This window comes from Limulus polyphemus, unplaced genomic scaffold (genome assembly GCF_000517525.1).
Source record: "Limulus polyphemus unplaced genomic scaffold, Limulus_polyphemus-2.1.2 Scaffold6493, whole genome shotgun sequence".
Classification (NCBI taxonomy): Eukaryota; Metazoa; Arthropoda; class Merostomata; order Xiphosura; family Limulidae; genus Limulus; species Limulus polyphemus.
Window position 1 is genome coordinate 1 of NW_013672103.1, and position 15,209 is coordinate 15,209.

The 15,209-nt window shown below is 35.5% G+C and overlaps 1 protein-coding gene across 1 annotated transcript; it reads left to right on the forward strand.

The window, feature by feature from the left end:
* Positions 1 to 1,489: 1,489 nt before the first annotated feature.
* On the forward strand, positions 1,490 to 14,919 carry LOC106473770 (DNA fragmentation factor subunit beta-like; the record flags this gene model as incomplete). The annotated part of the gene is made up of 2 exons (XM_013934449.2): positions 1,490 to 1,752; positions 2,045 to 14,919. Coding segments are annotated over 2 exons (465 nt in total), but the record flags the coding sequence as incomplete, so codon positions are not given.
* Positions 14,920 to 15,209: the final 290 nt, after the last annotated feature.

Here is a 15,209-nt window from a genome sequence, read left to right on the forward strand (position 1 = left end):
TGCACAAATATTTTTACAGGTGCACAGTTTGTGATCAACTGCACACTAGGAGAACCTTTGAATATCACACTGATACGTCTCCGTTTGTTAATTGATTTTTCCGTAACTTCGTTCTGACGAAACTTAAGCGACACAAGTTCTTTCTTAATAAAAACTGGTTTATTCTTTCCGAATACAACTTTACCGATACACTCAACTTCAACAATCACGCTAAACAAACGCTATAACGACGAACGTGCTCAATAATACTTCTGACTGCAGATCAGTTACTCACTATCTACGCACACATTACTTTATTCTTGCGTCACGTTGTCCCCTCTTATATATACCCGCCTACCCTATCTAGTAAATACTAGAGCATTCATGAAAAAACAAGATAGTTCTAGAAAATAGAGGGCGCCACACCAGTCACGTGACCTCGATGACGCAACAATACATTGCTCATACATTAAAATTGGCCTAAACATTAGAACACTTCTGAGTATGATCTACTTCCAACTTTATTTCCCAACAAATACACACATTTTTCTTCTAATTCCTTTACCATACATGAATAAAGCTTTTTGATTCTAATGTGATAAGTTTTATTTAAACTTCAAGTTTTCTTTCAAATACTGGTATAATTGAGTTTAATCTGCTGATCATGTAACACTTAAATGTGAGATAAAGGATCTGTTTATCTTTTTTAAAGTGTGATTATATAAATAAATTTATTATTGTCCTAGGATAGGTGTGAAAGAATCTTTAAGAATGTAATTTAGACATATACTTTGTTTCCATATACTTTTTTGTATGATTCAATTAGGTTTATCTTTATGGTTAAGGTTAAGTTATATAATACTGTTTTGCAATTAAAAATGTTTATTGTAAATAGTGTGCAAAAATAATTAGAACATGTTCAAAATAATTATTGTCGTTAGTGTAAAACTTAAACTATTGTAGCCAAAGTTGATTTATCTAGTACCTTTTCATGTATACAGGCTTTTAACAATTTTTTTCAGTAATCATATGGTTGATTCAGTAAATAATGAGTTGTGAGAGTTACTTTGGGCACTTTGCAATAAGTTGGTGAGCAGATTTTTTAAAAAATAAACTGTATAGTATCTATACAATTTATTGCATTAGAGTATTATGAGTTGACATTATTTTTGGACAGAAACTTAACTCATTTTTATATTGAAAAACTTTCAATAAGAGAAATGAATGCTGTGTTATATCTTTCATCATATATGTATCACTTATGAGCAAGAATGTCTTCATTTGGGCTGATTTTACTAATTACATTGGTGGAATGATAACATCAAAATATACTTGTGATATTCCCAATATGTTAAATTAATGCTGGTATTAGTATTTATAAATTATCTTCAGTCTTCTAATTTTCTATTTTTTACATCTTAGCTAGAAAGAATAAAGTAGTGGAACATACTAATTAAGTCTTATCTTTCTTTTTTTTTTTTGAGTTAAATATTAATTTTCTTTCCTTCAGACAAAAATAGAATTACAAAGAATGAACTTCCCAGAGATGTTGCTGACTGATCTGCTCATTGATTTAAAAAACTTACTGAAAAGAGATAATTACAATGGTCATCTGTTTGTTCGTGGGGAATTAAAAGCTTTGTGTACCAAAGAGGGCACATTTGCTTGTCAAGGACAGTACAATGCCCCTAAGTGTGATAAAGCTCATACACTTAATCCATATCTTAGTAGTGAGCATCGTAAAGTTTTCAGCACTTGGAATCTTGATCACAGGTAAATGATGTTGCTCAAAGAATGTTTAAAACAGAGTAAATGCCCTGATGAATAAAAATATGTTGAATATTTCTTAATATTTACAAAATGTTATTGTTTTTCATTTGGTACAGTATTTTTAGCTTTCTAATAATGCACTTTTTGAATGGTTTATGTATTAAAACTGTTGTAAATGGTCTGATGTATCATTCAGCTCCTTTTAAACAAACAACCTCTGTTATTATAATGCTGCTGTGATATTTCAATAGTTAGAATTAAGTCATTAAGTTAATTTCTTGATAATTTCTTTTAGGATTGAAAGATCCCGCACTATCATTCCAGCAATAATGAATGCTGCTAGAGAACTTCCTGTGAAGTCAGTCATAAATTCAGACTACTTCTACTCATTACTGTTTACTTCTAATAACCTTGAACTGGTGCATATTGCTTGCCATGACAAATCTAAACATGGTGGGTTCCACTGTGATAAAAACATGTTTTATCGAAAAAGCTAATTTTTTTTGTATATTGAGGACGGGGGTTATTAATTACTTATTGAAAACTAAAAAACAATTTAGTACAATTCTTAGATTCTTAAGCACCTATCACTTGTTTTTTGTTTTTTCTCAGTTTAAGTATATTTGTTGAGAAATTCCATGAAATTGATTTAAGTCTTTCAAGATGTTATTTTCATACTCAAGTTTGTTCTAATCAAAACAGGTTAAGAAATCAAAATTTTAATCAAATTCAAGCCATATGATACACCAATTACTTTACAGGATAATGGTTGTATAATGCCAAAATGTTGACTAATATTTAACCAAACAAGTTATGAATACTTGTGTAACAAAGTTTAGAACATTTTATAATTAGGGCAGATAATAAGTCATTTGTGAGTTCTTTCAGCAAGACCATTTCTGTGCCAGTTTCTAAATTTCATTTTTCTGAAGTTTTAAGTTTACAGATCTCAAGCATTTTTAAAGTTTTTAGAAATACATGTGGTCTTTTTCATGTCTGACATAGGACACATGTAGTATCAAAATTTGTTGGCCAGTAATGGTTGTTTGCATAATATTTTAGTTTTTTCTCATTGTTACTTTGCTGTTAATATGTGTGAATAGGTTGCGGTGATCAGATATTAATTTTTGTCATGGTTATTAGTAACTTTTATGATCATCTAAGTTTAGTTATTATCTATTCACTATTTTTGTTGTTATTATTATTATTGCTAGATTAGTATCTAGTAATAATAATAATAAAAAAATTAGTAACTTTTTAAGAATTAACCTTAAGTGATGATATCATGATGACAACTACATTTTTCTGTTGCTTTAGTACATATAGATGTTGCAAGATATATTGGAGTTTGTTATGCTCAATCCTGCTAATTGTTGTTAGAATATTTTATGCTCTGTTCTGAGTACTGTATGATAGCATTCTTTGGCACGCTCTGTCTTGATTATTGTTTGGAGCTCTTGATGTGCTCCTACCTGTTTACTGTGTGTAATGTTGTTTGGTTAACTTGATGTTACCCTCCATTTCATTACTGTGTGTTACCAGTATTGTTTGAGCTAGTTGGTATTATTTGTGTTGTTTATTGATCTGTATATATCTTTGGAATAATTGTTACTTTGTTCTATTCAACTTTTGTGTTAATTTTGTTTATAATATTTTGTACATCCTCACATATTTGCTATGTGTTAAATTGTTATTTGGATTATTTTGTTTTATTTATCTTGTTTATTGATTGTAAGAATTTCGACTGTTATAGTGTATCCTGTTTGTTGTGTGTTAGCACTATTTGAATGGTTATTACTGTCCACTCTTTTCACTGTATATTATCTATGTTGTTTTAAATATTTGATACAGTACTTTTATAATTGTACATCAGGACTGTTATTCAGAATTTCTTAAGTCATTTTCACTGTGTCACGTAAGTATTCTTGTTTACATCTTTCTTACACCACCATTTCTCATCCAGAGGATTCAGTACATTCAAGACTATTCAAGGCCATAATTAACCTACTCTCACCATGAAAACACACCATAAATAGTTTGTCTAATTTAATATTAGCAATATTATTTAAGATATATGGTACTCCTAATAGTGATTACTGTATGATAGTATTATTGTCTTCGATACTTCATTTTGTGTTTTTTCATTTAGCTTTTTCTGACATTATTGTTTGAACTGTTTAGTATTATCTATCCTGTTTTTATGTGTTAGAATAGTTCTTTGCAGTACATAACACTTCATTCTGTTTACTTTATGTTAATGTTGTTTTAAACAGCCATTACTGTCTATCATGTTCAGTGTATTTTAGTATTTTGTTCACTATGTGTTAGCATTATTGTTTTATGTAGTTAGTATTGTGTGGTATGTTCACTTTATTTTAGTATTGTGCATATGGATGCAGCTTATCAGCATGCTTGACATGCTTTTGCACACCAAACATTTGATATATCTCTTACAGCTGTAAACCAACTCAACAGAGTACCAGGTATGGAGCAGTTCATCCAGATCCCAGTTGCTTCTGTACTGCTAATATGTACCACAACCATACCCAGTCACCGCATTAGAACATCTGTTCCTTCACTCTCTGATCATAACACTTCTTCTGGTGTTGCATTGGATTTTCAAGTTGTTTTCAGGTGAACTCCCCTGTTGACCATTGTCAATCTCTGCCACTCTACATGCTCATAAGGGCATTGGGGAATTGTTCCTTGTGGTAGGGCCATACATCATTTCCACGGAAAGTGACATCTCCTGTACAAACATGAACAACCCACTGATCCCTGTTCTGTGCACCATTATTACATGTGGCAAATATTCATCCCTGTCATTTCCATTGGGCCCAACAAACTTTGCAAGCATCCACTTTTGACAGTTTATACTTCTCATTTTGCTAGAGACTCAGACTAAGAGTAAGAAGGTGAAGTACAAGTCTTCACCACACCTATTACCTTATACAACTCAGTAAACAATTGGCTGTTGAAATTAGGCTTTGTGGATTTCTTCCAGGTCTCCAAACCATATGGTCCATTCTCAACTAATGTGTCTGCCACAGTCTGCACTAGTGTGTCAGGTAAGAGATCAAATCAAAATCAAATATCTTAGCAGGTATTTCGTTTTATATCTTTCAGAGTTTACTAGAAACCTTGGAAGATAACTGAGAGCTCTCAGAAACTTCTTGTTTCTCTTCATCCTACTCACTAAAATTAGTTAAGCTATACAATGAAGATTGAAAATTTTGGGCTAAAGGCCGAAGTTTTTAAACACTTGATATGGTCTCATGACAAAGATCTATGTTAATTTAACATGGTTGGGTGATTTAGTAATATGGTGGCTGTGTGTGAGAATTAGCATGGATAAAGGCAACTCAAGATGTCGAGGAAAGCTGTGTATGCAGAAATCCAGAAGCCAGAAGAAGGAAGGAGAGATTATGTGCTGCTGGCTGAATGGACCAAGACTCTAACACAGGTAAACAGTTCCAGACTAACCTGCAATCTAGAAATAAAAATAAAAGTCATAGAATTTGGATAAAAGAAATGGGAAATTTTGATTAAAATTCTGAACAACCAAATGGGTGTAGTGCTTTTAGATCAGAATTAATATGCCTGGGCTGTGCACAAGAAGACCTGCAAGGAAAAAACAAGTCAAAGGTTAGAAAACATGGGTTAAAACAACTGGTTAATGTTTAAAGAGAAGACTAGCTAGCTGAGAAAGTCTTGGTCATAGTCGTCATTGTGGATTGGTTGTACAAATACATTGGAAATGTGTGTAGGTGGAGAATAGTTTAGGCTGAAGGTTTAGATTTCTGGATAACGTATGACACTGTCTGTTTCTTGGCTTTTGTCTTAGCTTGGGGTTTGGCCTGTATTGAGTGATGTAGTGACATCTGTCATGGTAGCTGAGTCTTGTGATTCTGGAATATTCATTTGGATAGCTTGATCTGATGTTGCGGTTTTTCTGCTGGCTTGAGTTTGAGTAGACTGATTGATGGAAGACAGTGTGATATGTGGAGACACTCGAGTGATTGGTTCAGAGTGCTGGTGTTCAGAAGTAGGTACTGAAAGTGGTGGGACTTGTTGATGTGTGTTTTTTGGTAAGGTTTCTCAGCTCAAAAGTGGAAAAGGTGAAAGAAACATCCATTAATGAGAATGTAATTAGTGGTTTATTTAGATGAAGTGACAATTTTTATGAAGTATGTTGTCATGCTGGATGTCCTGGAGCAGATCCAGTGGACTGCGTGGTGTTTCATGTTGGTAGCTGCTTCTATGGACTGCTGAATCTTATCGGGTGTGATTGATGAGTTGATGCCTCTGGAAAAAAGATCAGTGCTACTCTTGAGAGTTGTAAAAGTGACACATGGAAAGGAGTTCCATGGGCTGCAAAGGTAGGTAAGGTCAGCATGGTTTGAAAGATGGAGAAAAACTCCACCCCATTGAAGGATCCGGGTCATGGTGGGGTCAATTGATACTCTGGGTTTGAATTAATTGATAAAACTGATGATTTGGCATTGTGATAAGTCATGTGTAATCTGTCAAGGCTTACTGAAGAAACTGGCAAGGTTATTGGCATAGATCTTTCGGGCTTGGAAAACATCGTGACTGGTGAAAAACATGTCTTACTAGCACAGCTGTTATACTTGGAATGAAAAGGGTAAGGGATACACTTCAGTCAACTTTATAAAGTAATCAGTAACAACCAAACTATCAGACTGGAGATGAGAAGGTAAAGTTTTCACCACATCTAACACCTTAAAAAACTCAATGAACAGTTGGCTATTGAAATTAGTCTCATGGTCCATGGGGATCTTTTACAGTGTTTCGAATTGTGTAATATATTATCAGCTAATATTTCTGCTACAGTCTGTGCTAGTGTGTTGGGTAAGGGCTACACTTCGGCTCACTTTGTAAAGTAATCAAGTCTCTGGGAATGAATCACCAATGTCCAAAGCTATCCCCTGTAGAAGAGAACCAAGAATTCTCTGTTGGAGTTTGTCCTATCTGTTGGTTATTTCTTTGGATGGCATACACTGTACAGCATTCACAACAGTTCTGAACATTCTGACCAACTGGAGGCCAGGAAAACTGTCATCAGATGTTAGCACAAGTTTGCCCTCCAGTTGTAGTGTTGTGTAAAATGTAGAGTGTCTCTTACTACAGAGTTCTTGGAACTGCTAGTTGAAACATTGCTGCAGCACCCTGCATCTCAAGCTGGTAATGACAGTTATAGCACATCTTGCACTCATAATTGTCTGTACAGGTGCTATAGATTATGTGTGTCCAAGCTTCACTTTTTCACTAGTGCTGGACAGGCTTGTCCTTGCTGGACTGTAAGGAGTGCCCATACTAATTCAAGGTCCTTCATTTGCTCATCTCAGAGCTCTTGAAGCATTAGCTTTGTTATACATCCTTTAATATAGTCTGCTTTACGGTTTGTTGCAGCTATTGCTGATACAGTGGTGGTTTTAATTTTTACACAGTATCCACGAACAGGACATTACACAAATTGGCAGGGTATTGCCATGTGGTAAGATAATCCTTCTGCTATTTCTTGTTGTTGGTCCAGGCAATGAATCATGACAGTCATATTCTTTCAACATTGTTATCCAACAATCTGTCATCCCCACAAAATTTTTAAAGTTTATTAACCACATCAGCAAAGCATGTTCCACCTATACAGTGAATCTTCTACCATACATAACCTACAAATAATGGGTGAAATACTTCATGGAGACAACCACAACAAGCAAATTTTTCTTTGTTGTGCAATATCTGCATTTGGGGGACATGAACATTCGACTAGCATATGTTGTCACACATTCCACTCTGTTCTGCAAATCTAATAGTACTTCTCTGACTCCCATGTTCTTGGTGTCAGTATCCAGGATAAACTCAGTCCTGACAGTGATAGGCCAACATTGGAGCATCCACTAAAGCAGATTTTAGGAATTGGAACAATACTCACTTTGTCAAAGTTCTTCCACTTTTGTGAAAGTGGACATTTGTGCTGGTATCTTTGAGAAATTGACCACAAACTATTGATAGTATGTCATGAAACCAAGAAAACTTTGGACCTCTTCTTTCATCATTGATCAATGTCAGTCTCACATTGTACTATTTTAACCAGGTCTGTTAATACTGCTTTCTTCTTGACCACATGGCTGAGGAGCTTCACTTCTGTTTGCATGAGCAAACACTTCCTGGGCTCCAGTTTCAGACATGCCTTTCTCAAGCACTGAAATATCATCCTCAGGTTTGCATATGAAGTGCAGCCAAACACTAAAACGTTGTCAACATAATTAGACATTTCTTCTACTACAGTTTTTTGAATGTAAGCTTTATCAGCCTCATGAAGGTAGCTGAGACATTACAGAGATGAAATGGAATGATACACAATTCATACAAGCCACTTCTCATGCTAAAAGTGGTTTTTAATCTACTTTCATTATCCATTTTGACTTGCCAGTATTTGGATGCTAGATTCAAGGAGTTGAGCCATTAAGAGCCTTCTAATGCATCCAGATATTTATCTGCTTACGGTACTGGGAAGCATAAATGAGAGTCACTATGTTTACCCATCTTGGTGTACTTTTCTTTTTGATAATCCCCACAGAAAATGTCCAAGCACTCGAGAAGTTGTATGATGCCCTCCTGAATCTTCTTTTGTATTTAGCACTGGCACTTGTGACCTCTTTAGTGCTCTAAGGAAGTCGGCACAGCAGTTGCATTATTGAATGTGCATTGTCTGTGTCTATATAGTGCCGAGTTGATATCATTTAGCCCAGTCAGCCATTTAGTCCTACAAATGCATCAACATATTCACCCAACATGTCACTGAGTTACTTTTGCTGCATTAAGTTTAAGCTGCCAGCCTATCAGGGTCTGTCAGTAGCTATGTATTTGCTCTTGGTCATGGAATGATAGATGCAACCCAAGTGTTACCATCCCTAGCATCAATCATTTCCACTTCACTCACCATATACCTATGACCATTCCAGTATCCAGTTATTTATCCAGTCATCGATAATTGCAAAGCAACACTGAAATTCTAAAACATACAGCTATTACTCGACCTTCAGGGTTTCTTCCTTTGCCCATCTAAGCATTGGTCTGATTTTTTCTCACTTGCTCCAGTCTTAATTGCCTTTGGTGATATTTATCTTGTGATACTCTCCACCTACATCAATGTGTCCTCTATCCTGGTATTGTATGTAAGCACCTCATTCAGATAGTGTTATCACTTTTTCTCGACAAAGCATCCCAATATTACACTCCTTTGGAGATACATTGAACGATATTGTGTTATCTATTTGATTTTTGTAAAAATTCTTCAGATTTGCAAGCCGATTTACAGTATGAATTCCCAGATTAATGTCTGGCATGGAGGCAAATCGGGGAGGTGGGGCCGCTTTTGGGTGAGACTGTCAGTGATGTTATTTGTAATGAGATAGAATTGTGTATTTGGATCTTTGGTGGTCCCTCGGGCGGTTCTGAGGCTGCATTTGAGGGCAATTCACTTTTTCCTGTGCTTTCTTTTAGTCTGTTTGATTTTCAGTCCCCCTGTGGGACAGTGGTAAGTTTATGGACTTGCAGTTCTGGGGTCTGGGGTTCAATTCCTTAGGGTGGACATGGCAGACGGCCCAAAGTTGCTTTGCTCTAACAAAACAACTTTACCTCACAAAATGCTGTTCCAATCAACAGTAATCAACATAGTTTTTAAATGACGTATGAAAAACAAAGAGGAGGCCACTTTGGGATAAGCTGTTTTTGATTTGATTTTCTTCTGTTGAATCTTTGAGTGTGTGAAGTTTTGGGCATTTCCTAGTTGCTTTTGAGCCTGCATATTACTTGATGGCTGAAAGGTCTGGGAGTGAATTTTTGTTTTGTTTTTTTTCTTCATACACAAATTTTGTGGTTCATGCTGGAAGGTTTACTTCTCAGTAACGTGAAGGGACAGCTAGGACTTACCCGACACAATGTCTTAACTTCGTGATTTAGCCTTCCACCTCCAGGAAGAAGCATTTTTCGACTCTAAAATAGTACATCTGCTCCTCAAATTTTGGGATTCGTAGGCAGAGTTTGTAGTTCATGTATATAGGTCTATGTCTCCTGATGGTACAGAGTAAGTCTACAGACTTACTACTCTAAAATTCATCAGCATTTTGTTTTCTTTTGTTAGAAGGCTATCAGGATTACCAACTTTATTGATGATGAGCTGACTCCATTCTTAGCATGCACGTTGGGTCACTAATTACATCAGCTCCTACAGGGGGTCATAGTTCCGCCCCTATTCATGGGTCCCGATTTCCAACATCAGTTCCTTGGTACATTGTTACCTAGAACAGATCCTGTCTATATCCAAGGTTTCCACTACTCGGTCGGATCGCCAGCAGTGTCACTGCTTATTGTATACCTTTAGGGGCTGTGAGAGCTTGGTTCCAAGTATTTCTGGTTCCAGTAGTATTGCAGGTCCTTGTGTCACAATTAGTTATTCAGTTCACATCTGCACCACTATTATCCACCCAACCTGTAGGGTTTCCATCTCCTGCAGTTCATCGGGATTTAAAACTTAGTTCTAGGGTGATCTGTGTTTGGTTGGTCTGGGGGTAGTGAGAAAGTCGTGTTAGTTCTTCAGAGTTTTTATTCCTGTCAGTTGTTGGGCCTATGCAGAGAGGAGATTGGTATCCAGTCATTGATCTTCCTCGTCTATATCAGTGTCTAGATTCTTCAAGGTTTATAAATTACTCAATCCTCAATCTGTGTTGATTTTTTACTGGGATTGTAGATGTCCAAATTGGTTGTAGTTGGCTCCTATGAGCATTTTGACAAAGAGGTGGTATCCCACCACTATTGGCATTTGTTGTGCATAAGGATCGGGTACTGCAGTTCTGTTTTTTTTCTATCAGACTCGTATAGCTCTCACGTGGGTTCTGCCATATCATACAAGTTTTGTTTTTCTCATCACCTTCATTCCATCATACTGTGCACACACCATTCATAGATGACTGGTTATTACTGGCACCACCTCGTCAATTGTCAGAACATCATAATCAACTAAGGCAGGTTTCCCTTTCAGGACTGAGACATCTATTCTTGTTCCAACTCAATATGTCATCAGTCTGGGTATTTTTTTTCATCTCGTCTTTCAGATGGGCTCAGCTGACTCCCATCCAGATCAATGCTATAGAATAGGATGACTCTTACTCACCTCTGTTTCTTCCACTGCACAGATGGTTCTTTCACTTTTAGTAATATGGGCATCACTCAAATCCTTGTGCCTTTGGGATGAGAACACAAGTGATTATTTTATTGGTCTTTATGCAACCAGGAGATCATCAACATCGATTCACTGGTTCCCCAGTTTCCTTAGTTGGGATCATTCTTTGATCTTGAGGAGTTGTTAAGTAGGGACACTACTACGATATAGGTTCATCTACTGCCATCTCATCCAGAGTTCCATCTCTTAACGAAGGCCTTGCTTCAGGGATGGGGTGCATATACCAAAAGTCAGGAATTCCAGGGTCTGTGCACAGATGAAGAGGATTCCCTACACACTTTTCTGATCTTTTTGGCTCTACAACAAGCAATGCTTCATGGTCTGCGCTTATTAAGAGGTAAATCATCGGGCTTCATTCTGATAATTTCATGGTGGTGTCTTGTGTTTCTCATCAAGAATTGTTTTCGAATTTTGGGCCTCCCTTCTTGAAACCTTTCCTATCTTATCACCATGCTAGCTTGCCATGTTCCATGGAGATGCCTGTGGTAGCAGGTTAGTTGTCTCCATCCAAACAGATTCTACTGCATCACAAGATTCTGTTGTATTGGCTCTAATTTTGTCACTCTAATTGGTGGCTTGGCCTCTCATTGGATCACCCAACTACTGGCAATTTGGTTTCCAGTAACTCATCTTCAGGCTTTGGCAATAGATGCATTCCATCAGGATTGGATGGGATTAACACTCTCAACCTTCTCTCCACTTCACATGTTACCCAGGGTATGAAATATGATTTGTTGCAACCCATTAGCCAGAATGAAATCTGTATTCACTGGCCATAGCAGTGGTTTAATTTGAAGGGCTTGGAAGATTGCTAGGTCCGTCAGAGTTTTTGCTGCTCTGATGTCCACCAGGAACTCTTGACTGGTGGAGTACACCCACATCCACATATCTTCACCATGAAAGTGTTCCTTTAAACTCAGCACACAAGAGACTGGGCTAGGATTGGTATGCTCCTCTTTCAAATGCTCTCCAAAAAATTCTAGTGTCACAGCTTTCTTTTCTATCTATTTACCATAGTTTCATATAAAACTTATTTCCCAACAAGTATCAGACAGGTAAACTTGCAATAACAACAAATTTGATTGAGAAATAAGGGGAGTGTTCTGTAGCTTATAACTTGACTGAATTTTAAGTTGCAGATAAACAGATATTGGACACATTTAAAAGACAATAAAAACAATATTTTGTATACAAGTGGATGATCACCTCTTCTGGATCAGTGAAAAGCTCTTTAGCTTTCTGTCCCTCAAAATGAATCTCTTTTGAACTAGTCATGATGAAAACCAAGTAGAAATGATCAAAGAAAATGGGTTTGAATCTAGATGTAAACTCTCTTTTTCTAGTGAACAGTGTCACTTTGTGACTTGTATTTCCCTGACAATGTTGGTCAGTTTCAGTTAACATCATAATCAGTCAGGTTATGTGTACAGTAAGTAATGAAACATCCCTATGGACAGAATTGATATTACCTAATAGAGAACAAAAGGTGAAGCAACTAGAACAGGATGATGTTGCCAACTCTGGACTGTGTGTTACCACCATAACAGTGCAGAAACCAAATAATCAATAACTTGAAACTATTCTGTATTACTCTAGAAAGTAGTAAACCCATGATATGCTCACATATCACACTATGTATTACATTATTGTTTGTAATATGTAGTAGGTTATCTGGTTCACCATGTATTAGTATCATTGATTTAGTTACTTAACTGTACATTAGCATTATTGTTTGGCCTTTTTGGTTTTGTCAAATCAGTTTATTATGTGTTAGCATTGTTAATTTGAATAATTGGTGTTGTCTATTCTGTTCTTTGAAATATTTTGTACTATCTTGTTTACTATGTCATTATTATTTTAATTGGGTTATTTGGTATTATACATCCCTTTGAAATTGTCTATCCTGTTTGTTGTGTGTTTTGTCATTTTAAAAGTTGTCACTTTGTCCTCTGTTCAGTGGATGTGTATGCATTGTTGTTTGGAATATATATAGTCCACTGTGAGCATCCTGTCATGTTATCATTGTGTTTTGAATATATGGTACACTGCATATTAGCAATGTTTAGAGTATTTCATGCTGTCTCTGTTATTTGATATATGTTACTTTTATTTTGGGTAACTTGGTACTGTCTTGTTTTATTCATTGCTGTTTGGAGTATTTAATAATCTTATCTTTCGTACTGTATGTTGTCAATATACGAAATATTTGGTGATCTCTGTTCTGTTTATGTTGTATGTCTTGCATTTATAATAATGGATTAGTTTGCCTCTTAAAAGTTAACAGAAGAATGAATAACCTATGTGTTGTGATATTGTAGTATGTATGATAAAACAACTTTGGAACATTGCACTTTTGAGTTAGTTATGAATATTTTTTATTGTATTAAGTCATAATAATTAAAAGAAGCAAAAGTAATCTAATGAAGTAAATACCAGATGTTGTAGTTTCATTAAATAACTAATTTCTATCATGTAATAATTTTTATCATAAATGAGTGTAAATTTTGTATATTTCCTTAAATTTGTATACCAATTGCATTTTTCTGTAAGAAAAATTGTCAATTCTTGACTTATTTTATTTTATGAGATTTGTGCTAAATTTATTTCTTTAGCTCAAGAATAAAGAAGTAAACACATTTTTCTCAATATTTCTGAAAAATCTATTTTGACATTTGTTTCAGAAAAGTATTTTGGATAAATTGCATAAAGTTACAACATTACTTACAGCATCAACTTGACTAAATAATCATAAAAAAAACAATAAAAGAAAAATTATATGCCAAAAATATTTTTGTTGTTATCCTTTTGATTGAGATTTTCATTTATGGTTTAATGTTTTTCATTGATGGTCATTTTTCTGTACTTGATAGCGTTTAAAAGTTTCACTAAAATGTCAATATTTTAATATCACAAATTTTGATAACACCTTCTATTCTCTAGATTCATGACCAAATGTGAGAGAAAAGCAATTACAGTATTAAAAAAACATTGCATCTATATTCAGAATTTTTTTTATATTGCTGAAATTATAGGTGCTCCAAATGATCATAAGAATTAAAACAAGAATATATATATATATATATATAATTGATGTCATTGATATGCATTTAGTATCAAACATGGCACAACACCTTACAAGAATTGAAATGGTGTTGATAATGTTATGATTTGAATATACTAGCATAAAATACCTGTGCCCTGCTTCATGGTTCAAAGGACCCCTCATGATTGACAAATACCCCAATATACTGATCAAACTCCTCCATTATACCCACATACTGCTATAGCTTTTCACAGGAAGGTCTGTAACCAAAATGAACTCTATTAGAACACCCACCCATGGTACCTGAGCATGTGTGCCAAGTTTGGACCTGCTAGCTTTTAATTAGGGGTCTGACCACTGTTTCAAACATGGTACCCCAAGGGGACCAGGAATACAAAATCCAATGCCAGATTCAGGTTTAGCAACCATAAAGATCTGCCCTTAGATGCTTATCATAATTGGGTGACCTTATTATAGGGACATTTATCCACCCCCCTCCCCTTAGTAAGGAGGCAACACCATATAGATAAGGACACCCTCAGGGCATCCCTGGGGCCATTTGCCAAGTTTGGTCCTGGTAACTCCATAACTATAGGAGTTAGCTGGACATACATACAAAGCTGCATTCATTTTGCAAATTATTTTATTTTATTCACAACAGTTGCGAGTTGATTTTCCAAGTAAGTTATTGTGCTCTTGTAGTTTTTAACTTATATGTATATATTTTAACTGTTGAAATTTTATTGTTGTGCACCAGCTCTTAACAGCAACTTGTACTTTCATGAGGATCATCAAATGTTCATATTTCTTGTATTCAAATAAGCATATTAAATTTTGATTCCTGACTATGTTAAGCAGATTTATCCTTGCAAGCTAAGTGTTGTCATTATGGTGGTTCTCTCAGAGTAACCAGTGGGTCCATTAACTGGAGCTTTGAAGGATACCAAGTTATGGATTGTGTGTCTGTTTATCTTTTCAGTCTCTGAGTACATCAGAAAGAAAGATCATTTCATAGAAGGTGCACAAGAATGATTTTTGTTAACAAATAACAACAGAAACATGATCACAAATAAAACAAAGACAAGTATGTATACACCTGGAAAAAAGTTAAGCACCCCCGTGTTTTTTTCAAGTGATTCAGATTCGACG